Raw genomic sequence first — 23,995 nt, 5'->3', positions numbered from 1 at the left:
ATTATTTAAAAATAAATAAATAAATAAATCAACTGTCCAAAAATAGGACATCAATAAATTCTTCCATGTAAATTACAAATTCTGCTTCTTTTGATCGTATAGGTGAAATATGTTCTTCATGTGAAAGACGGCATCAGGAGTAAATAAATCTGCTATTATTTCTACAGTCTTTGGTGTGTCAAAGCATGCCCAAAATCATAAAAAATACTGTAGTAAAAGCTTCAAGTTATGCAAAACGTATAAGCTAATGCAGTATTTATAGACAGACATCAGTTATTTGTGTAGCAATTGTAACAGTTGTATGTTTTACCTGTTGAAATGTATCTGTAGTAATGATCTGTGTGTAAGCACCCTCAAATTAAGTCCAGTGGATATCTCAAAGCACCAACCAAAAAAAAAACACCTATCACACAAAACACTTTAATTAAAGCAACAAAAATGTGGATTGTCACAAAAAAAAAATAATCACAGAAATTAATTAATTCAAGTCTAATGTGACAGCGCACGGGGCGAGCAGCGTGTCATCCACTGCAGACAATACTGCTGAGCCAATCAGAATACCCAACACAGCGCTCACCAGACCCATGTGCTCCTACTGTACAGGATGCAGCCAACATTAAGTCCTCTGTGTGTCTTATCAGCACAAATGATACGACACGGAACAGGGAAAAAAGCCGATTACACTGTCAAAAATAAAGGTACGAAGCTGTCACTGGGGCAGTACCCTTTAAAAAAGGTCCTAATATGTACCATTTAGGTACAAATATGTTCCTTTAAAGGTACATTTTGGCAGTTCAAAGTACTTATATGCACTCTTTGGGTACAAAGGTGTACCTTTTTGAAAGGGTACTGTCCCAGTGACAACTTTTGTGCCTTTATTTCTGAGAGTGTACAAAACTAAACCGATGGACTAAATGTTCACAGATTTTGTTGTTGTAATAACTTCTCGTACGTCCACTGCTCTCTGTATCACTCTTTAAAATTCTGCAGACGAGATGCCCCATGTAAGCAAACACATCCATTATACTGGGAACGCCTGACATATGCTTGCTTAAAGAGCATATGTGAAATTTCACCTTTATAATGTGTTAGAACATCAATATGTGCAAACAACCACCCTACAATGGTAAAAATCTCCTCACTCCTTTTTACTAATTCGCCTAATTCAATGTGTGTGAAGTGAGATACGCACGGACTGAGATTCTCCCATTGATGACGTCATCTATGGGAAAGCCCTTCCAAGATATGCAGTAAGCATAAAACATCGGTTTCTTTGAAGATTATAAAGAAGATGAGGATTAACGCAGTGCACAAGATAGATAGAACAACGCGACTGTATTTGCTTCCATCATATAAGTTACAATATTACCAACATGCTGTGTATGTGATTTTATAATAGAAATCAATAATAAGTGTGTGTGTGTGTGTGTGTGTGCTGAAGCACGAAATCTAAGTATCAGCTCATTTGCATTTAAAGGGACACACACAAAAACAGCACATTTTTGCTCACACCAAGACAGTGGCAATTAACATCTTATAATAAATTATCTGTGAGGTATTTTAAGATACAATGTTTACATACACACAAGACTTAATGTACATCTTGTAAACTGAGGCACAGTAGATGCCCTTTTATACACAAACAGAAAGGTGCTCAGACTGTGGCCGCTGTTCAGAAAGAAACGACTACAGTGGGACTGTATGTGCATTCATATTCTTGGCTAATAAATCCACAGTATACACAGCTGCAATATAAACACACATCACACGTGAAATAAAACATAGCGGAGGGTCAAATGATGAAAAGAAGCTATAGATAAACCCAGAGAGGAAAATAAGAAATCTACTATAAATTTTAAGCTCTAAATATCATATATCTAATATATCAATCCATGTACAAACCTCTGTCCTGACCTGATTTTCATTACTGTTTGACAACCTGAACCTAGTCCTAACTAATTTTGAATTCCCACATGCCAAATCAATTCTTAAACCTCTTGCCACCGTTGTCATTATGATGCAACTCTTTTTTTGGGGGGGTTGTGATCTGAACCAACCATCTTCAGTGTATAACCTACCCTTATGCTATTGACATGCACAAAAAGGTAATCAATTTCGCAGCTAAAACCTGTTGAACATAAAGCAAAAACAACAACAACAACCAGATCTAGTGGGCGTCTGATGCATGAGGCACACAAACTGAAAACACTTCAGGAGTTTGGAAGTTGCCATCTGGTTGGTTGAACTCAATATTCTTCGAAAGGCATGCGTGTTGTGTTTTTTTAAGGGTCCGACTGGTTCTTGGCCAACAAAACCTGCAATAGACTCAAGACCTTCTGTTGTAAGTGTGAAGGTCTGGCTACATGAAAATACCATCTATCAAAGTTGAGAAGTATCTCAACTATGAGTTGAGAATAAACAGCAAGCTTTTTATGATCAACAGTGTTTGGTTTTCATCATAAGTCAGTCAACTTTTTCTACTTGCCACACGTTATCTGTCCTTCATACTGACAACATCAGTAGCTATGTTTCCATCCACCTGTTTTTGGAGATGCGCATAAGAAACACTGGATGAAAATGACAAGATGCGCAGAATTCTAGAAATGCGCATAAAAACTTACCCAATAAGAAAACATGTGCATGATGGAAACACTTTTACTGAATAAATCCCTAGATGCGCTTAAAAAAAAAGTGATGTGACTTTGCACATTGGATGGCATAACTGTACTAACCCTCTTAAGCTCTGTTTATAGTCGCGCTTTAGTCGCGATCCTCCAAGTCTCAACAAACCGACAAGGCATTTATAGTTGACGGCACAAAACGGCGACTCCCATGTAAGGATAACATCGCTGGCTGTCTAAATGCGGCTTCAGAATTCTTCAGTGATAAAGTTTTAAGCGTTTTGTGTCTTATAGGGGTGGGCGATAAACCGGTAGACATAATTAACCGGTAGAAATTTGTCAACCGGTAGAGATTTTGGACTATTGTTTTTATCGAGGTTACGCACCCACGTCACGCTCCTGTGCGCGTGGCCGCGAAAACTTAACGTTTGTGCACATATTTAAGCACTGCAGTTTTAAAACAAGTTATTTTAAGCCATTGAAACACAAACAACAGATCTGTATGTGTGTGTTCTTTCTGTGTGCAAGTCGCGCAACCGCTGCTCTTTCTGTCTGTGAGGAGCGCGCAAAGTCGCGCCACCGCTGCTCATTAAGCTCGTGAGCATTTTTCCGCTTTATTGGCCTTAAATAGACATATGCGTCAAAATTCCCGTCTTTGCAAGCATCTTCATAAACATGACCAGTTAAGTCTTAAGAGAAAGTAAACAGCTAAAAGAGAAAGCGCATGTGTAACACTGTATTGGATCCGGACTTTTGTCTTAAAGGGGAAGTTACCTAATTTTGCTCCTGTCTGTCACTCGTGTTAATCAAACAGCATTGAGAGAAAATCTCTCACTGCTCCTGATTAAATCACTTTTCTACCTTAAATAAAAATATATATAGGCCTATACATACATGCATAATTACTTAATATCATTCTTATATCATTGACTGTTTATCTTCAGAGAGCTTGAGTTTTTTTATCTTCTTTCTATGCTTGTATTTGTTTTTTTGTGAGAATTATGAACATTTCTATGGTATTAAAGATTTAAACCTTATTAAAACATAAAAAACTCTACCGTGATACATATCGTTATCATAATATAAAATTAATCCTATCGTGATAGAATATTTTGGTCATATCGCCCACCCCTAGTGTCTTATACTCAACTGATGCCTTTACGTCCCGAATGTAGTCGCTCTGCGTATCCTCAACAAGCACGTGTATGACGAAGAATACAGAAAAGGCGGATGACACAGTAGCGCGAGAGCAATTCAAAAGCAGACATAAGGTACATTCACATTATAAGCGACTTTGTCACTGTGTGTTGCTCGCCTCTTTCAAAAGAGGTGTTTCTATATCTGGTTGTCATAAACAAATGATTAACGCCCACTCCAGTAACCGACGAGAGACGGATGATGTGAACTCCCATGCTTCGTTCTCATTGATAGTTGCTCCTGAATGTCGCTCATAATTTGCATAAAGCTAAACATTTCTCAACTTTGTCGGGCAACTGGAACGCCCCATCCAGTTGCCAACGGTTACTGTCGCTCGTGTAGCAGGAAGTCGCCAAGCTTTCATTGAAATAGTGAGATCACGTCGCTTTGCTACTTCTAGTCGCTGCTAGTCTGAATGCAGCTTTATGATTACTGATCACAAAGCTGCATTCAGGCTTTATGATACTCCTGTGGTACTTTGATGTCACCTGCCTGCCTGTTTTTGCAGTGCCACATGAAGCCAAACAAACCTAATGTGTGGGATACATGTTCGACAATGGCGAAGTGCGCATCTACAAACAACGAGCGCATACCCCCCCACCATCGCAAAAATACAACTTATTGGATTTACGTGATTTAGACAAGTAATCCCACCAAGGTAAGAAAATCCGTATTTATAAGAACAAATTAGATCCCTGACAAATTTTTGAAAATGGCACTTCCACTGTGTAAACAAATGTAAACATATGCTTGCTGCAGGGTAAAACGCATTGGTGTACACGCCCCCTAAAGAGAAACTGCTGAGTGGCACCTTGCCATCTCTCGAAACTAGATTTTATAGTTAAAAATATTTGGCTTTAACATAGTCAAATATTACATATGAAACATCATCGTGTGTGGTTTGTCATGCAGTGTACAAGTAAAAACAAGAGGCAATTAACCTCTCCCAACCAGCAATCGGACGGTTAGATGAATTTCTGGCATGTCATTTTGAAATTTTGGTCGCTCCTCATGAGAGTTTTGAACAGTTGAAGCAGAGTAACGCACCAATAGCCCTAAACTCAGTGTTTTTGTGCGATTGCTCTACTTTTTTTTACCGCTGTACATCCAGTGTGAATAGCGCCACCTACTCTGCTGTTAGGGGTTGTGCACACCAGAACTTTTAAACGCAGCTGAAAACGCCTGGAGGGCGCCGAATGCCAGCTGTTTTTCAGCTGAGCGCTTTGGCAGCTCTGATACTTCAGCTGTAAGCCGGTTGGTTGCTGTGGTAATGTCCCGCCCCTCCTCCACTGTGATTGGACGGGCGTGTGAAAACTGACATTGACGAGCGGAGCTTTACACCCAAAGTTAAATACTTTTCAACTTTTCAACAAATAAAACGCTGAGCTTAGAGACATTAAACACTCTCCCAAATTCTTGCAAAAAAGGCAATACTTGTAAACTGGAAATCACCGGATCCCCCATGTTTCAAAGTCTGGATGAGTGAACTGTTCCATGGTATACAATTGGAAAGGATACGTTCCCTGGACCATAAATCCCAATGGCAATTCCAAAAAGTATGGCAACCCTTTGTGGATCTCCTAAAATCAGAACAGTGATCTATTATTATTCACTCTGATTGTACTATTTTTCTTTGAAATGTAATTTTATGTCCATCCATCTTCCCCATTTTTTTTGTTATGTTATTTTATGTTACTAATTTATTTTTCGTTATATGTTCTTGTATGTATACTAGGGCTGGGTTTCGATTCAAATTTCAAGAATCGATTCGATTCTGATTCTCAAGATCTTGAATCGATTATCATTGTTCGATTCGATTCCGATCTTCGAGATTTAGATAAGTATTGGATGCCGTTGCTCCCATTCGAAAAAAGAGAATCAAAGAAAAACCGCCAGCTCCATGGTATGATCATCACACCGCAGCACTCAAAAAGGCAACTAGGAAAATGGAAAGAAATTATAAAAGCACAAAGTTAGAGGTATGGCGTGCAGCATGGAAAGAGAGTGTTAAACAATACAGACAGGCTATTAAAACCGCCAGATCTACCTATCTTAGCAAGCTTATAAATGAGAATCATAATAACCCTCGTTTCCTCTTCAGCACGGTTGCAAAACTGACTAGAAATAAAGAACAAACAGAAACCAATAGTAAACTTCAACACAATAGTAACGACTTCATGAACTTCTTTTCTAACAAAATTACGGCTATAAGGGAAAACATCGTAGCTACCCAGGCAGCCACCACTCAACCCGTTAGTTCACTTAACACTAGACTACCATACGAACATCTTGATTCATTTAAACCTACTACAATAGATGAGCTCTCTAGACTTGTTACATCATCCAAATCATCATCCTGTATATTAGACCCCGTTCCCACAAAACTGCTTAAAGAGGTATTCCCTGTAGTGTCAACCCCGGTTCTAAATATCTTTAACTCATCGCTAGAAATAGGATACGTTCCAACAGCTTTCAAACTAGCAGTTATTAAACCGCTGATTAAAAAACCGCAGCTTGATCAGGGAGAGCTTAATAACTTTAGACCAATCTCAAATCTCCCTTTTCTTTCGAAAATATTAGAAAAGGTAGTGGCAAGCCAGTTACGCACATTCTTGACAAATAATAGTACATATGAAAAGTTCCAATCAGGATTCAGGCCCCACCATAGCACAGAGACAGCGTTGCTTAGAGTTACAAACGACCTCCTATTAACATCCGATCGTGGTGAAATCTCAATTCTTATATTATTAGACCTTAGTGCAGCCTTTGACACAATAGATCATACAATCTTACTCAATAGACTAGAAAACTATGTTGGTATCAGTGGTCAGGCGCTAGCCTGGTTTAGGTCGTATCTAACCAATCGCTATCACTTTGTTTATGTAAACGAGGAAGAGTCATATCACTCCCTGGTTAAATACGGTGTACCGCAGGGATCGGTTTTAGGTCCTATCCTGTTCTCGTTATACATGTTACCTCTAGGAGACATTATCAGGAAACATAACATAAGTTTTCACTGCTATGCGGATGATACCCAGCTTTACATCTCCTCACATCCCAGCGAAACACACACGTTTTCTAAGCTAACAGACTGCCTTAGCGATGTTAGTGACTGGATGGCACATAACTTTCTTAAGCTGAACTCCAATAAGACAGAGATACTTATTATTGAACCGAATCGCTACAAACATAATATGTCAGATTACAAGTTGCACATAGATGGCTGCACTGTGGTGCCATCTTCCACGGTTAGGAACTTAGGTGTGATGTTCGACAGCAACTTATCCTTCGATAGTCATATCGCCAACGTCTGCCGCACAGCATTCTTCCATCTTAGAAATATCTCGAAAATACGCCATATACTGTCTACATCTGACGCAGAGAAGCTTATCCATGCTTTTATGACCTCTAGAATAGACTATTGTAACACGCTACTCGGGGGATGCCATGCAAATCAAGTAAACAAGCTTCAGCTAGTTCAAAACGCTTCCGCAAGGGTACTTACTCGATCTAAAAAGTATGACCACATAAGCCCAATTCTGGCATCTTTACACTGGCTACCAGTTAAATATCGCATACAATTTAAAATATCACTAATCACCTACAAAGCTTTAAATGGCCTAGCACCCTCATATCTTAGAGAATTACTATCAGAATACAATCCATCACGCACACTACGGTCGCAAAATTCTGGTCTCTTGATTATCCCCAGACTATCAAAAGTGTCTAAAAGTGGAAGGTCATTTTCCTACTTAGCCCCTAAGCTCTGGAATGATTTACCAACCGATGTCCGAGAATCAGACACAGTCGATAATTTTAAATCTAGACTTAAAAATTTTCTCTTCAACAAAGCATTCGCATAATTTGTCTAGTAAAAGTACTTAACTCGAAATAGTTATCTGTACGGAACAAAGCACTCGCGGTCATAACACAGATCAACCAAATAAATAAATAAAAATCTTATCTTAACCTATAGTTGGATTGCGATTTTGGAACTTTCGTGTTCTTGTGAATAGTATGCCATACAAACCCGTTTGCCACTGAACCTGCATTAACGACGACAGTGGGGCTTTTGGCCTTAGTCAAACGGGTTGGCACGTATGGTTGGGTTGTGATTTTGGCGCTTTCTTTCTATTGCGAATAGTATGCCATACAGACCCGTTTGCCACTGAACCTGCATTAACGACGACAGTGGGGCTTCCGGCCTTAGTCAAACGGGTTGGCACGTATGGTCGGGTTGCGATTTTGGCGCTTTCTTGTGTCTTGTGAATAGTATGCCATACAGACCCGTTTGCCACTGAACCTGCATTAACGACGACAGTGGGGCCTCCAGCCTTAGTCAAACGGGTTGACACGTATGGTCAGGTTGCAATGTTGGCGTTTTTTCGTGATCTTGTAAATAGTATGCAATATAGACCCGTTTGCCACTGAACCTGCATTAACGACGACAGTGGGGTTACAGGCCTTAGTCAAACGGGTCGACAGGTTTCATTTTCTCTTAAAAATCGGAAGGTGACCCTTAGTTACCATATATACCGTCGCAGTGGGCCCCCAATTTGCAAAATCCTCAACTGGGGATAATATAATTATGCCGCAATAGTTAGTCTGTCTGAAACTAAGCTGATTCAACCACATCACTGTGTGACACTTGCATTACATGTGAACGGCCCCTACGCTAATATGATTTTGTTTTTCTCTCCCTGTCTCGTCCCTGGGTCCCATTGACCCTGAGGACAATGGGACAAACAGACCCAGTTCCGGTGGATGTGGAAGTCGGCACACCTCTGATCTACTGGTCGTCCTTCAATGTGATGCCCAGCTGATGCCTGACCAACGACCACTGGCAGGACCCGCTTAATATCCGCTTAATCTCTGCTTAATCTCTGCTTAATCTCCGCTTAAGCTCCTTATCCGTTAATATGTGTGTATATACATGTATATCTCCCAAGGGTTTTTCCCTCCTAGGACTTTTATTTATATTTCCTCGGCTAAACAACCCGGGGTTTTTGTTTTTTTTCTCCTAGGGGGTTTTTTACCCCGGGGAGATAGCCTGCTTGGGCTTAACTTAGCTTCTTCTTCTCGACGTTACATTAGTAATATGCTCGCTCATAATGTCGCGTCATAGCCGCAGCAAATTTGACTGCTAATGCTATTGTGTATTATGTTATGCTATCTGTCGTTTTTCTGTGCTTTTACTGCTTCTATTAATGTAAAGCTGCTTTGATACAATTGAGTATTGTGAAAAGCGCTATATAAATAAAATTGAATTGAATTGAATTGAATTGAATAAGTGTTTTTGAAAAAAGCCCGAAATGGTGCTAGATAGGGGTGGGCGGAATGACCAAAAATCTATTCCATGAGTCATTTTATTTCACAGTAACGGTATATTTCATGGATACATGTTTTTCAGTTTTTTGGATTATAAAAATGTGCAGTTATTTGCCACTCACTATAGCTTTTAACTGCTCACCACAGTTTTAAAATATGGACAATTTAAAGTTAATAATGTTAAAGTGAAAATGCCCAGAGGATAACAACAGATTAAGTCTTGATAGACAGAATCTTGTTTTTAATTGAGTTATTATTAATTTTATAGACTATTGAAGCTATAGTATAAATTGTTTTTTGTATTTATGCATACATTACATTAAAAATAGGCAGTATGTAAAATGAACAGCTATAAATTTAGGCACAAACCTACAGACAGGATAAATATCTGTATATATGAGGGACAGAGCTTTAGATATAGATATTATGACGGGTGCTATGATGTGATGAAGTCTGTTTTAAGGTCTTGACACTCTTTACTTTCTATTACATATTAACATTTGCGTCTCTTTCTCGTCTTTCTAATCAAAGATGTTTGTACTATAAGCAAATTAGGCGTCAAACTACATCGCTCCAGCAGTGCACGTGTAACTGATATAAACACGAGTTTTGTCTTAGCTTGCTTAAAGTTCAGAAAACTTTACAACTATTAGCATTATGTGCGAGAAGAACTCTTTATTTGGCGACCCGTTGCGCACGCCTCAAGAAACCTCTGCCCGTCAGAGACCGGCTGCATGAGCACAGAGAGAGAGAGAGAGAGAGAGAGAGAGAGAGGGAGAGAGAGAGAGAGAGAGAGAGAGTTTCGCTGGAGACCCGCGGTGGATTCACTGCATGGCGCTTATTATAAAAACTACACAAATAACACAAGTAAATGTGTCGTGACCGACGAATTGGGAATCCCTACCAAAACGCCACTGCAGCTGAACCCTTCCAGTGCCTGCAAAAGCGCTCCGCCCTCCACATAAAGGGGCGGAACCTAAGGCGAAATGCAGAAGGCCGGTCACTACCTGTTCCCTAACCCACGATAGTGAAGCAGCGAACTGGGGAAGCGTCTAAACTGAGCGGAGCTAGAACACTGCGGAAGCCATCCCCTAAGAAGGTTAAATGGATGACATAAAAATATATGAAACAACTGACAGGTTGCTCAAAAAAGTCTCTGAACAATACATGGTATGCAGAGAGATGCAGAGCAGGCTCTGCTAAGGAAAAACGTGGAGGATTAGAACCCCACGGACTATACACACAAATGAACCCCACGTAGGGGACAAATGGGGGCGCCTAGCCTACACAGGTTTACAGAGAATATATCAGTGATGGGTTGACAGCGGATGCTCCGCAACATCGGCTATCAGGGCGGTGGAGGAGAGGCAAAAACAGTTTTGTGACGTTTTTGCCTCGACGGCCTTCCATAATGGTGCAAATGTGCAGCACCAAAATAGAGGCTCCAAGCCGACACACAAGCCGACCCTCGGTGTTCTTAACTAGCTGGTAGAAAGAACCCGAGTGGATACCGGCTCGACACGAACACTATAGAATCTTGTAAACGTATTAGGTGTCGCCCAGCCTGCAGCTCTACAAATATCCGTTAGCGAGGAACCGCGAGCCAGTGCCCAAGATGATGCCACACTGCGTGTAGAGTGAGCACGTAAATTAAATGGACAAGGCACATCTTGCTTTTGATATGCAAGGGCTATAGTATCCACAATCCAATGGGACATCCTCTGCTTGGTGACAGCTTTTCCTTTCTGCTGACCACCGTAACAAACAAAGAGCTGATCTGAGGTCCGCCAGCTTTGCGTCCTATACACACGTAGTGCACAAACAGGGCATAACAAAGCCATGGCTGGGTCTGCCCCCTCCAAAGGCAGCGCTTGCAGGTTCACCACCTGATCTCTGAAAGGAGTGGTGGCAACTTTGGGCACGAAGCCGGGCCGGGGTCTCAGTGTTACGCTGGATGCAGCTGGCCCGAACTGAAGGCACGAATCATCGATCGAAAATGCATGAATATCCCCTATCCTCTTTACAGAAGCCAAAGCAAGGAGAGTTAACGTCTTCATAGTAAGAAATTTAACACTCACACTATGCAGAGGCTCAAATGGGGCTTCCTGGAGTGATTTCAGCACCAAGGACAGGTTCCAAGGAGGAATAGAGGGAGGACGCGAAGGATTCAGCCTAATGACCAGGTCGTGCTGACCCACTGTCCTACCGTTTACGGGTGAATGGTGAGCTGATATCGCAACGATATTGACCTTAACAGTGGATGGTGACAGTCTATTCTCCAAACGACGCTGGAGATATAAAAGCACAACACTAATCGGGCATTCTCGGGGGTTCTCACGTTGGGAAGAACACCAGTCGACAAACAGGTTCCATTTAAGCGCGTAAGCCTGTCTCGTAGACGGCGCTCGCGCAGCAGCAATAGTGTTAGATTCCTCTTGCGGTAAATCACTCACATCCTCCGTGCCCCGTCCAGAGACCACACATGGAGGTTCCACAGGTCGGGCGCGGGTGCCATAATGTGCCCTCTTGTTGAGAAAGAAGGTCCTTCCTCAGGGGAATCTTCCAAGGAGGGGCTGTCGCGAGGAGAGAGAGTTCTGGAAACCAATGCCAATGCATCCACGCCAAGCGAGTCGTCGGCTAGTGAATAGAACAGGCGACAATGGGTCGTCTCTGGGAAAGCAAACAGATCTATCTGCGCTTTGCCGAAACGTCTCCAAATCTGCTGAACCGCTATGGGGTGGAGCCGCCATTTGCCGGGACGCGCAGCCCGAGAGAGCGCATCCGCCTCTACATTGAGCGTGCCCGGAATGTAAATGGCACGAGGAGACCTCAAATTCTTCTGACTCCAAGTGAGGAGGTGACGGGCGAGATGCGACAGGTGACGCGAGCGTAAACCGCCTTGACGATTGATGTACGCCACGGTCGCAGTGTTGTCTGTGCGAACTAATACGTCTTTGTCCCGTAACTCGTTGCTGAAACGGACGAGCGCAAGATATACAGCCCACATTTCCCGGCAGTTTATGTGCCAATGCAGCTGGGGTGTCGTCCAGACCCCCGAAGCCGCAAGCCCATCGTACGTGGCCCCCCACCCCGTGTCTGAAGCATCTGTGCATACTATTGCATGCCTGGAGACCTGTCTCAGAGGCACACCGCCTCGGAGAAACGCACGGCCTTACCACGGAGTGAAAGTGCGACGACACGCAGGTGTAATGATAACACGGTGAATGCCACGCAGCCACGCTCTCCTCGGGACTCCATCGTGAAGCCAATGCTGAAGCATATGAAGCAGTCCGAGCGGAGTCACAGCTGCGGCTGCTGCCATATGCCCCAGGAGCTTCTGAAATTGTTTCAGCGGGACCGCGCTCTTGCTCTTGAATGTATTCAGGCAAGTCAGAATCGACTGTACACGCGCTTCTGTTAGACGAGCTGTCAAATCGATCGAGTCCAGTTCCATCCCAAGAAAAGAGATTCTCTGCACGGGGCAAAGCTTGCTCTTTTCCCAGTTGACCTGAAGACCCAAACGAGCGAGGTGTTTTAAAGTTAAATCTCTGTGATCGCACAGCGTCTGACGTGTTTGAGCTATTATTAGCCAATCGTCCAGATACGCGAGAATGCGCACACCTTTCTCTCTCAGGGGTTTTAAAGCCCCCTCCACTACTTTGGTGAATACACAGGGCGACAGAGAGAGCCCGAATGGGAGGACTTTGTACTGGTATGCTCGCCCCTCGAACGCAAAGCGGACAAACGGCCTGTGCCGGGGGAGAATCGATACGTGGAAGTACGCGTCCTTCAGGTCAATAGATGCAAACCAATCGTTTGGACGAATGCATGGAAATATGCGCTTGGGCATCAGCATTTTGAACGGCATTCTGTGAAGTGCACGGTTCAACGAACGCAGGTCCAGGATCGGTCGCAAGCCGCCGCTTTTCTTGGGTACAATAAAGTAAGGGCTGTAAAACCCCGACCTCATCTCCGCTGGAGGGACCGGCTCGATCGCGTACTTCGCCAATAAGACAGCGATCTCCGCACGGAGGACGTGCGCATCGGCAGCTCTCACCGCAGTGAAATGAACGCCGGAGAATTTGGGGGACGCCGGGCAAATTGGATCGCATAGCCGAGACGAATCGTGCGTAAAAGCCAACGCGACGGGCTGGGAAGCTGTTCCCACGCCCCCAGATACCGAGCGAGAGGGACTAAAGGCACGATCGGTGTACCCGCGGCGGGCGCAACGGAGGTGATCGCCGGTGTGTGCGTAATGGCCGCACCAACAGCAGTGTTGTGTATGGTAACACTCACCTGAGTCCGCTGTTGGGTGGGTGAGTAAGGGAGGCTCTGCTGAAGACACCTCACACCACTCGATGCACCCTCTGGCGAAGGAGGAGGAAGATGATGGGTTATGAGCCCGTAGCTGTCTCCTACCGCCTGAGAAGTTGGAGAGCGCAGTGGGGTTATGAGCCCGTGCGTCGCTCTCGTTCTCCTCTGATGAGTCGGAGAACGAGGGGGGGTTATGAGCCCGCTCGTGTCTCCGGCGCTCATCTAAAGACCTAGAGATGGAAGTGGAATTCGCTCTTTCTGTGAGTTTGTGGGTGCCGACTGAAAAGTCGGCGGAACAGAAAAATGAAACAAAGGATTCCCCAACCGGCCCTCCACCATCTCCTGAAGAGCGATCCCCTCCATCTCTAGGTCGCCCGTCTCAGGGCCGCTTTGATCTCCTCTTTCCACCCTTCGAAGCGGGCTGAGCGGGCGGGGCGGGCTGCTGACGACTGGTTCCTCGCTTCTTAGAAGAGCCCCGTGGAGGAACGGAGGCGGCCGCCGCAGGACGCCCTCGGCAAGGAGCAGGCTGAGGCGCCGACGTAGATGGGGCAGGCGCAGGACGCTTCCGACGTGGCATGATCTGAGCGATGGCCTCAGTCTGCTTCTTGGCCGCGGATAATTGCTGGGCAAACTCCTTGACCGTCTCGCCGAACAGGCCGGTCTGGGAAACCGGAGCATTCAGGAGCCGGGTCTTATCAGCATCCTTCATGTCCGCCAGACACAGCCAGAGATGGCGTTCCTGGACTACCAGGGGCGTGCGGTGACCTTGGTCGCACGAAGCGCCAGATCAGTGGCCGCACGCAGTTCGGAGAACTCCGCCGAGTCGTGACCTCCCGCGTGCAGGTCCCTCAGAGCCTTAGCCTGATGAACCTGCAGCAATGCCATGGCATGCAGGGCAGAGGCTGCCTCCCCACAGGCTTTGTGAGCAGCACTGGTCAGCGCCGAAGACTGCTTACAGGCCCGTGAGGGGAGAGTAGGCTGGTCCCGCCAGGAGGAAGCGACACCGGCCGGACACAACTGCATCGCGACCGGCCGCTCCACTGATGGGATACCAGTATACCCCTTGGCATCTCCACCCTCGAGAGAGGTGAGGGGTAAAGGCTGAAATGGCCGGTTCCGGGCGGAAAACGGGGTTTTCCACGACCGCGTCAGCTCTTCATGCACCTCGGGGAAGAAGGGCACCGGGGGCGAGGACTGAGAAGCCCTGGCACCCCCGAAGAACCAATCATCGAGGCGGGATGGTTCGGGTGGGGGAAGTTCAGTCCACTCCAAGCCGACCGCCGCCGCCGCCCGAGCGAGCATGGCTGCCATCTCAGGGTCGAACGCAGGACCCGCAACCCGACCCGAAGGCGGGAGCGGACCTGGATCGACGTCCGAGGCTGACAACCCCCCCTCCGACGTTACGATGGACATCGCGTCGGGTGGAGGCTCGACAGAGCGCAAGGACACCGTAGAACACGGGCCGCTCGTCTCCATCGGGACCTCCGCTGGCAACGGATCAGGGCGCTGGGAGCTACTGAACGAACCAGCAGACCGAACCAGCACCCTTATACGGAGGTCATCCTTCGCAAGTCTGGTAGCTGCGCCCTTAGCAGCACCAGACTTGGAAGGCGGGGGCCGTTGCCGGAGGAACGACACCCGTCTCCGCAAATCCGCCATAGTCATGCCCTCGCAGACGGAGCATGAACTATCACGCCACGCTGCCTCTGCGTGCTGGAGCCCCAGACACGAAAGACAACGCTCGTGGCCATCCCGGGGGGCCATGAACACACCGCATCCAGAAACGGAGCACGGACGGAAATCCATCTTTAAAAAGACGACCCCGACCGTGACACGAATGAGTGGCTGTCTTTAAAAAGACACAAAGCTCAAACGTGCAGCTCTTTTAGGGAAATCACTCTTTGTGCAAGCTGGTGAAACACACAGGGAGAGGCAACGCACTCACTCGAACTCAAGTCCTGAATTAAAGAGACAAAGAGAGAGAGAGAAAGGGTGGAGAAAAACACTGCGAGCCTCCGTTGAGGTGTCTTTGCCCAACCAACTTCAGCAAGCTGAGATCTTATTTTCTTCACTTCACAGAACAGGATCTACGAAGATCAGTTTTGAAAGCTTCTCGAGAGCAGATGTCTGCCGGCTTCGAAGCAATAAAAGCTGATTTGGTATTATGCACCTGCGCCTTATATACGCACCTGGCGGGGCGGCGCCGGCATTATGCAAATACCTGCATGCCAAGTTCATTGGCGTTTCTTATAGTTCTCGAAGTAGATAGGTCACCCGCGAAGCGGTTCCCAATTCGTCGGTCACGACGTGACGTCGTAGTGACCGACTGAAAGGGAACGGCCATTATGCAGTCAGGAATTATCTAAGGATCATTTTTTTCTGGTAAAGCATACAAACTGCCTACACATCTGTAAATATAACACACATATATAACTTACACTCTGCCCCACTCTTAAAGGCGGGGTGCATGATTAAAAAAAAAAACACTTTTTTCAAAAAGGGAGTCGGGCCGAGCACCAAAACACACTCAGCGGTAAGCTATGTCTACTAACCGACATCGTTGCCTGGGTTGCGTATGTGTGAGGCGGGTCTATCAAAAGAAGGTCCAGATTCTATTGGGGTAGGGGCGTGTTTGTTTAGGTGATTTCAAATATCAACATTGGCTCTCAGAGGTCATGCACCCCGCCTTTAAGTCCAGAGCTCCTATGGCATGTTTTACATCTTTAAACAGGCAGACAGCCACACACGCCTGGGTCTGAGTGTCTCGCGTGTTTATTTCAGATGTGCAGTGAAAGCAGCTCTGGGATCTAACCGTATAGTGTAAGCACACAGTTCTTGGGCTTTAAATCGCATTCGATTTGCTGGTACAACGTGAGTTGCCGTTTAACCATGACTATGCTAAAATCGTACAATGTATGCCCAGCTTAACCATCACAATCCAGCTAATTTTAAGACTTTACCGCCAGTAAGTCCAAATAGCACCATGTAGCTCTCATCACGCAAACAGTCAATTCTACCGCAGCCATTCTTTGCTGTATGTTATATATTCGCTATTGCTATATGTGGGACTTGGGCTAGACAATCAGTTGCCAACACTCCACATATAGAGACAACATGTAGGCTTTGAGTTGACGCTGACCTAAACCTTGCAATTATGTTGTTCAAATTCACCAGTGGTCTGCTACAATAATGTGTTTTACATACATATACATCCTTTGCTTACAGCTATTTTCTTACTTGCATACTAAATGTATGTATTTATAAGAGCAGATAAGTTTTGGGGTAAAAATATTGATACATAGCCATTTAACAGCAGAAACAAAGACAGATTGGTGGTTGCTGCCCAAAGACAACAGCTCTCAACATCTACAATGCAAACAAACCTTTACCACTGAAGCAAAATGCTGACAAAAAGAGTATGTAAGAGAAAAGTCAGGACTAAACTCAAATACTGCATAAGAGCATGACTAATGTAGACAACCTCACATTAGCAGAAATTAAAGATGCATATTATCCATTAAACACTGTGCAAAGGTCACATAATACGTTGTCACAGGCACAGCACTGCATTTGCATTTTAGGCCTACATCAGCAAATTCAAAGTTTGATTCATCAACATTTTAATGCACTAACCCTTAATAAAAATCACCTTGGTAACCTTCCAAAAAAACTGAGAGCATTAATTAAAAGCAATAATGTTGTGAAGAATTCAAATGAAATAGACATTACTAGCACACAGTGGCAAAAACATAACAAGGTAACGTTACTACTAGTACATAGCAATGTCATTGCATTTTCTTGTTATTACCTTGGGTTACAGACTATGATACATGAACATGTATGATAATCATGCTATAGTATGGAATAAAATCCTATTTTTGATCGTAAATATATCGTAAGACAATACTGTGGTTTATTGGACGTTTTATTCCTTAGTGATTAATTTTACAGCTGTACCATAAAACCGCCAGTGTTCTTTCTAATCTTAACATGCAGACCAAATAAACGATAAAATAGTTAACCAATAAAGATAACACACACGGTTATTTGTGTGTATGCGTGTGTGTACATGATTTTATAACACATATTAGCAGGACCGCATCTTTGATCTGGACAAAACGAATTAATTGATTGACTTATTGATTACATAGATGGTTTATTTGCTGTTCGTGGGAGAAGTGATTAATAGGTACGTGTTAAAAAAAACCAAAACATGCAAATCCATATGAATATTCAAACAAAAGATGTAAACAATATCCACGGCCGCGACAACCCCTGTTTAACTGCTGTGATATGAATCAGACATCGCCCCAAAACACACGCACATGTAATCGCGTGAACTAGACCGTGTCATCGTGTGCACGCTGCTTACCTGTCGACAACATTAATGCTTCCGCAAAAACTTCACCGGCCCACCGATTAATGTGCTTAAACGGCTTTACGAGCGATCATAAGAGCGCCGAGCTGCGATGGACGCGCATGTGTCACTGCGCGTCAGCCTAACGCCACTGGACATCCATCACGTCAAAGCTCTGCGACTCTTCCGCAGGGGCTCCACGATCCGCGTTTGAAATCAGCTCCATTAAACAACAAAAACACGTCGATACGATATAATTTGAAGTATGGGAGATCAAAACAGCGCTAATTGTGCTAGCAACAGTGACTGTGGGTTGACTGGACACGCCCACGCGTCGTCACTGCTGCTTTACGAATCCCACTATTTCGAGAGATAATTTGGTGACGCTCCAGGAACGTTACCGAGCAACGTCGCACAAGTGTCGCGCCTTGCCGCCTTCATCATAGTTGGATCTCGTTTGGAAATAGCTTTAGTAAGTCATTACAATTGTTCAATGTCTTTTCAGTCACTTAATTGCTTTCAGATGCAGCATCCGTGGCACTAACGAGACACCTTACAATGCACAACAGGTGGAAAAATGTTAAAATAATATAATAAGGCGAGAATACTTTACACGGAGCAGTGCGCATGCGTATACAGCGTATGTTGCGCGTTCAGATGTGGTCCAAGTGAGCCACCTTGTTGTCAAGTCAAATGCTACATACGATTTTTTTTATTATTACTTAAATTATTAACTAGTTTAAATAATACTGATATTAATTGTAATATATTTTAAAATACATTAACTTATATTTCCCTTACACGTGTAGAAAGTAAATTTCTATAAATTTGCATAAATACAGGTTTAAGAAAATGTATAAAAAATAATTCTTATAAAGAAATGCGACATTTCAAGCAATAAACGTGATTTTTGTTTCTCTTTTAGATGTTGTGCTCAAATTTGAACCAAACCGTGACGAGATATATATAGTTATTATATAGTGCCAACACCCTAATGATTTAATTTATCATGATTAATCCAGCTCCAGGATTATTAATGTATGCCTAGGAAGAAGCTTAAGTTTGAAACAAAATGTAAATTAAGTCCCATCCCAAATCCAATGCAGCAAAAACTCATCTTGTTTGACATTTATAAGTATGTGTCAAAAATGAAACAGGTCTGACAATTTGATGTATGCAAAAGCAATATTAGGAAAGTATTATTCTTCATGCCAGTACATGCGATGCATGTCTGTGATAAACAAGCACACATTAAAAAAATAAAATTAAATCGTGTAGGCTGCACAAATGCTGGATCCTTAAACAAAGAAGGGAGAGTAAGATTTCCAAGACGTTTCACATCTGGAGAATATGAAAACTGCCTTAAACCGAAATAACTGTGTAACATTGTGTGATGATAATGACATCTTTCTCGCAAGAGACATTAGGGTCAATGATTGTTCTCATACAAAGCCAAATGGTGATGCAATTTTGCAGGACCAGCTGTAAGATATTATTGCCGTACGATTATAGGCTACCCATTGTCAATATTGTTCCAATCCCAGGATGTTAATACCTAATATACGCTGCTAGAAAGAAACTAATTCTGTGGTTTTCAGAAGAGCAGAAAGGGGTCAAAGGCCTTCACTCACCCACTGTCCATTAATGGATCTAAACATCACTGAGTCTTAAAGGAAAGATTTGGGTCAGTGAGTTAAAAAATCAGTATACAATATTATTAGCATATCCTTATCCTCGTTATAATAATAAGTCCAGAATTTGTTGTAAACTGCACCCACCAAAACTATATAGAATGCATAGTTTTAATGGTCAAGAAGTAAGAACTTCATCTAGGGCAGTACATACTGTAAGGACAGTACACGTACAATTAAGAATGCATGGATTAAAAATGTGCAGTATTGCAGTTACTCCAGGACCAGGATTATTACATGAGAACCAGCTGAAAGTTACCCATGACTCAGAGGCTTGGAGTGTGGTATTCATACAAATTTATTTTGGTAAAGGCTTTGGCAAAACCCAGGACATAGTCAATGACACTACACCTAAACCATTATTTACCGATAATTTACCTTCATGAAAATACTCAGTATAGGTGGCTAGTATCTTTGTCTTCTAGAGTCACAGATACAGTCTTAGATTTGATACTTGATTTTGAGACTGGTTTTTATAAAATTACAATCAAGAACAATTAGAAAACATCTTGCTCATGTTTACAAAAACATAAAATGAGAAGTGTCCTAAATATATTGAAAATTGTTTAAATCACAAGTACATCATACATATCTTTTCATTTTCACACTCGTCTACTATAACAATACTGAAGTCTGTGGCAACCTAGGTACCTTAGCACTGTACTGAGTGCACTTGCTCACATCAAAATATAAATTAACAAGAATAAATCTTTCAACTTTAGTTTAGCATTACTATACATACAAAGTTTTTAACGAAGGTTGTTTAAAACAAACAGGAAAGAAAATTAAAAGAAACAAAAAGGATCTCACAATAATGGCAAGCTACCCTGCGGAGCCAATATTATCCCAAAAACATAAAAGAGTCCCATTAGCAAATTGAGTTTTGCAGTCTTTTGAGGGATCTTTGCGTAACACTGCCCGCGAAACTGCCTCTCAAGAGGAAAGGCCATAGGCAATGTCAACAAAGGAAGAGCCATGCTAATCGTATAGCGTGTGGCTAAGATGCAGAACAGCAAATAGGGTACAAAAAGCAGCAGATTGTAGATGATGTAGGAGAGCGTAGGTCCCACCAGGATCGCCAGGGTCACGATACCCGCCTGCCTGTCCGAGTCCATGTCTCGAGTGTTGTTGCTATGCAGGATAGCTTCGGTATTCAGCGCTAGCGGTACGGCATAGACCAGCGGCAACACTGAAAGGTAGCCCACCTGCACCGCATGGGCAAACATAACTGCCAGAGGACCAAAGGTGATGAGGATGACTACGTCCCCCAGAGCAACATACTTCAGTCCTATGCCTAAAATAAAAATGCAAGAAAAACATGTATGAAAACACAAGAATTCTACAAGAGCTAGACAGAATTACCAATATATGACTGAAAAGTGGGTGAAATATAAGACATCAGACATATCCAAGGCATTTTGACAACTGGACAGCTATATTTGTCAAGTAGAATCAAAACGTTAAAAAAAGAACCCCTTATTTTTCTTGAAAAATTGGCTAAATTATCTGTCATAGTCCTGTAAGCATCATTAAGAATTGAAGGAAAATTAAACATTGTAATCTTACTGTATGTATCATTTTTAACAAAGAAGGATGACAAAACAAACTAGTTTGAGAAACAAAATGACCAAAATAAAACCATATTCACCTCCAGTATATAAAAAAGAACTTGACAGTCCTCCGAAATAGATGAGAGCTAAATGCTCCAGTTTCAGTGTGGACAAGAAGAACAACACAGTGGCACAGAGGCATCCTGCAGAGTACAACACTGCCCCAAACATCACCACATCCTGTGGCTTCAGGATCTGATCCACCAGAGTCCTATCATCACTCTTCTTATGGTCAATTCCCTTTGAGAAATCATAGTAGGTGTTCACCAAGTTCCCAGCCCCGTGGACCAGCAGAACAGCGACGGCACAGACCAGGAGAATGAGGAGGTCCACCGAGCCATCCAGTTTGTAGGCTAAAGCGCTGCCCAGAGCCACAGGTGTGAGAGAGGCGCTGAAACTCCAGGGTCTTAATGCCAACACGTATGCAGCACATTTGCCCTGCATATCCAAGGCCATCCTGCCAGCTCGTGACAGCCTGCTTGTGTGGCTACGCTCACCGGCTCCAACGTCTGGTGATTTCGCCCCATTCAGTCCATTAGATCCTGAAAGCGTGTAGGTCTCTCCGCTCATCTGCTTCAGATCGGAGGCCATGGTCGCCTCAATCTACGAACACTTGAGAAAAATCAGGAGGACGCAGCTGTCAGTGAACACAAGTATTTTTTTCATAAAAATTCAAATGTTTATAAAATCAAACAATTACTAAGTAACGTGAAGGACTAATGTATGGGTAATTCAATGATGTTTTGTAGAGTAAACAGTTTATTTGTTCAAGTACAAGTTTATTTGATCTTTGAAGCACCATCACTTTTTTAAAGGACTTTTGTAATGCAAGCCAAACAGACATCAGCTCTAATGAAGACACTGATTGTTATTATTATTATACAACGTGTCAGTCTGAATCACTGTTTCTTTCTCATGTGTTTCATCAGTGTTGATGGTCAGGCTGCTAAAGGCTAATGCTAGTTAAAGAGATTATAAAAGATTATCAAAGTGTCTGTCAGGTTCATACCTGCTCCACAGGCAGACACAAAGACTACAGCAGATCACAGAGTTACTCCACGCGCCACTCGCCCATCGTTCGTGTTTTCTTTACGTTCACAGCATCAGCGTGTCAGTTCTCTGGACATTTACACGACATCACCAACATTAGCTTGAGTACATGACAGCAGCTGCATCAGCCATTTCCGTCCAAACGTTACAGTGCAACCACATATACTGCACGGACAGAAACAAGCGCAGCGTCTTCGTTCCGACCGAAAATTTATAAAAACCCAACAAATCGCTGCACACCCTGGTGCACAAACACAAAAATCTCTCAGAACTTATTTTTTCAAATGCATTTTGTTATGTTTTACAGGTTAAAGAAGCTAAACTGTTACAAAAGGAGTAACAAATGGCTAACCCTGATTTTAATATGTTTGAAAATAAAATATGTTTACTTTTTTGGACTTGCATTTTACACAATTGCACAGCTATAGTGGCTCCGGCATGAAGTATGTATTGTTCTGAAGAAAAATTAACTTTACATACTATTTTTATTTCTTGATGTTGTTGTGCGCATAGACATAATAAATTCCTAGCGGACACCCGTTTAGGTCCGTTACTGCTAAGCTGTTGAAATCGGTTGATAAACCCTTACTGTAGTAAAACCATTACCACATAATAATCATGGTTTTAAAACCCATGGTTTTCAAAAACCATATAAACCATAGGAAAACTATATTGCTAATAGAGAGTATGCACGTGACCTCCCTTTCAGCAAAAGTGACTGCGGTTACGCCCACTGATTGGCAAAAGACAGAGCGGCAGAATTTGTGTTCAGTGTAAAATCAGCAAAAACACGGTGAAAACTCATATTGCCAAAAAAACACCGAAAGGAGAAGTAAATTGATCGTTCATGCCAATGTCCACAGACCACAGGTGGGTTGATAAGTTGCTAGGGTCACTACTATCAAGCAGAGGTTTTACTTTCTACTTAAAAGTATTTTTGAAGTGTTTGTATTTTATTCGTGTTTTTCTTTGGAAAACATACATTCCAAAGCATTTTATCATAATTTTACACTAATACATTTCATAAATAAGTTTTTGTTTTAAATTTAATATTTAAGTACATTAAAGGGACTGTAAGTAGGATTTTAAGTGTTTTATTAATCAAAATCAATGTCTTTATTCATAAATATATCCTTGTTGGTGTCAAATGACCTCTGCCAATGATCTGACTTTTCTTTGTAAGCTTAGAATTTCTTCTCTTTATTTACATTGAACGGGTAAGTCCAAGGAGGCGTCCATATCTTTCTTCCATACTGATAAACTATAATAGCAGAGAGGGACTACCAACGCGTTTCCACAACACGTTTTCATTCAGAATCAGCTGCAATGGACAAGGAGATCAGTGAGAACATAAGGGCTACCGTAGTTGCAGCACGCATTTGGAAAGGGGAGGCGCTAGAAAGCACTGTTCGTTTCAACGCAAAATACAATTTCACCACTACATGGGGGTAAATCCTACTTATTGCCCCTTTAACGTACTTTTACTCAAGTAAAAATAAACAATTAGGTATTGAATCAATTTTAATATGCAATATTAAAGAGTACACAGTATGATTATATGCTTTAGAATGTAGTGAAGTAAAAATTTCCCAATACAAACAACCTAATAAAGCACAGATGCTTGGAAAATGTGACTTATGTAACAAAGTATTGTCCACCTCTGCTATCAAGTCCAACCAAATTCTATTTAAAGGCGCAGTGTGTAATTTTTAGAAGGATCTCTTGACAGAAATGCAAAATATTATACAAAACTATAATATCAGGGGTGTATAAAGACCTTTCATAATGAACCGTTATGTGTTTTTTACCTTAGAACAAGACCTTTTT

General features: G+C 42.9%; 2 protein-coding genes across 4 annotated transcripts in view; both read right to left on the bottom strand.

The window, feature by feature from the left end:
• mib2 (MIB E3 ubiquitin protein ligase 2) overlaps nt 1-18,150 on the bottom strand; it is a 75,979-nt gene extending 57,829 nt beyond the window's left edge. Inside the window, exon 1 of one of the 2 annotated variants that reach the window (XM_055167494.2) lies at nt 17,833-18,150. In XM_055167494.2, coding sequence (XP_055023469.2) covers nt 17,833-17,845 — 13 coding nt within the window. In that variant the 5' untranslated portion in view covers nt 17,846-18,150. Of the gene's footprint in view, nt 1-310; nt 429-17,832 lie in introns of those variants that run through there. The other variant, XM_073867420.1, reaches the window with a different exon arrangement.
• A 1,638-nt stretch (nt 18,151-19,788) lies between these two features.
• ubiad1 (UbiA prenyltransferase domain containing 1) lies at nt 19,789-22,357 on the bottom strand. Of its 2 annotated transcripts, none has more exons than XM_055167514.2 (3): nt 22,128-22,357; nt 21,157-21,755; nt 19,789-20,802 (listed from the first exon to the last, which is right to left on the bottom strand). In XM_055167514.2, exons 2-3 carry the CDS (start codon nt 21,707-21,709, stop codon nt 20,315-20,317), a joined length of 1,041 nt encoding a protein of 346 aa, XP_055023489.1. In that variant the 5' UTR covers nt 21,710-21,755; nt 22,128-22,357; the 3' UTR covers nt 19,789-20,314. The 2 variants fall into 2 exon arrangements, with proteins under 2 accessions (XP_055023489.1, XP_055023488.1); XM_055167513.2 differs by having other exon boundaries at nt 21,157-21,730; nt 22,128-22,356.
• Nucleotides 22,358-23,995: the final 1,638 nt, after the last annotated feature.

The sequence above is a fragment of the Misgurnus anguillicaudatus genome, chromosome 5 (genome assembly GCF_027580225.2).
Source record: "Misgurnus anguillicaudatus chromosome 5, ASM2758022v2, whole genome shotgun sequence".
Lineage (NCBI taxonomy): Eukaryota > Metazoa > Chordata > Actinopteri > Cypriniformes > Cobitidae > Misgurnus > Misgurnus anguillicaudatus.
This window is presented reverse-complemented; position numbering and strand designations above follow the sequence as displayed.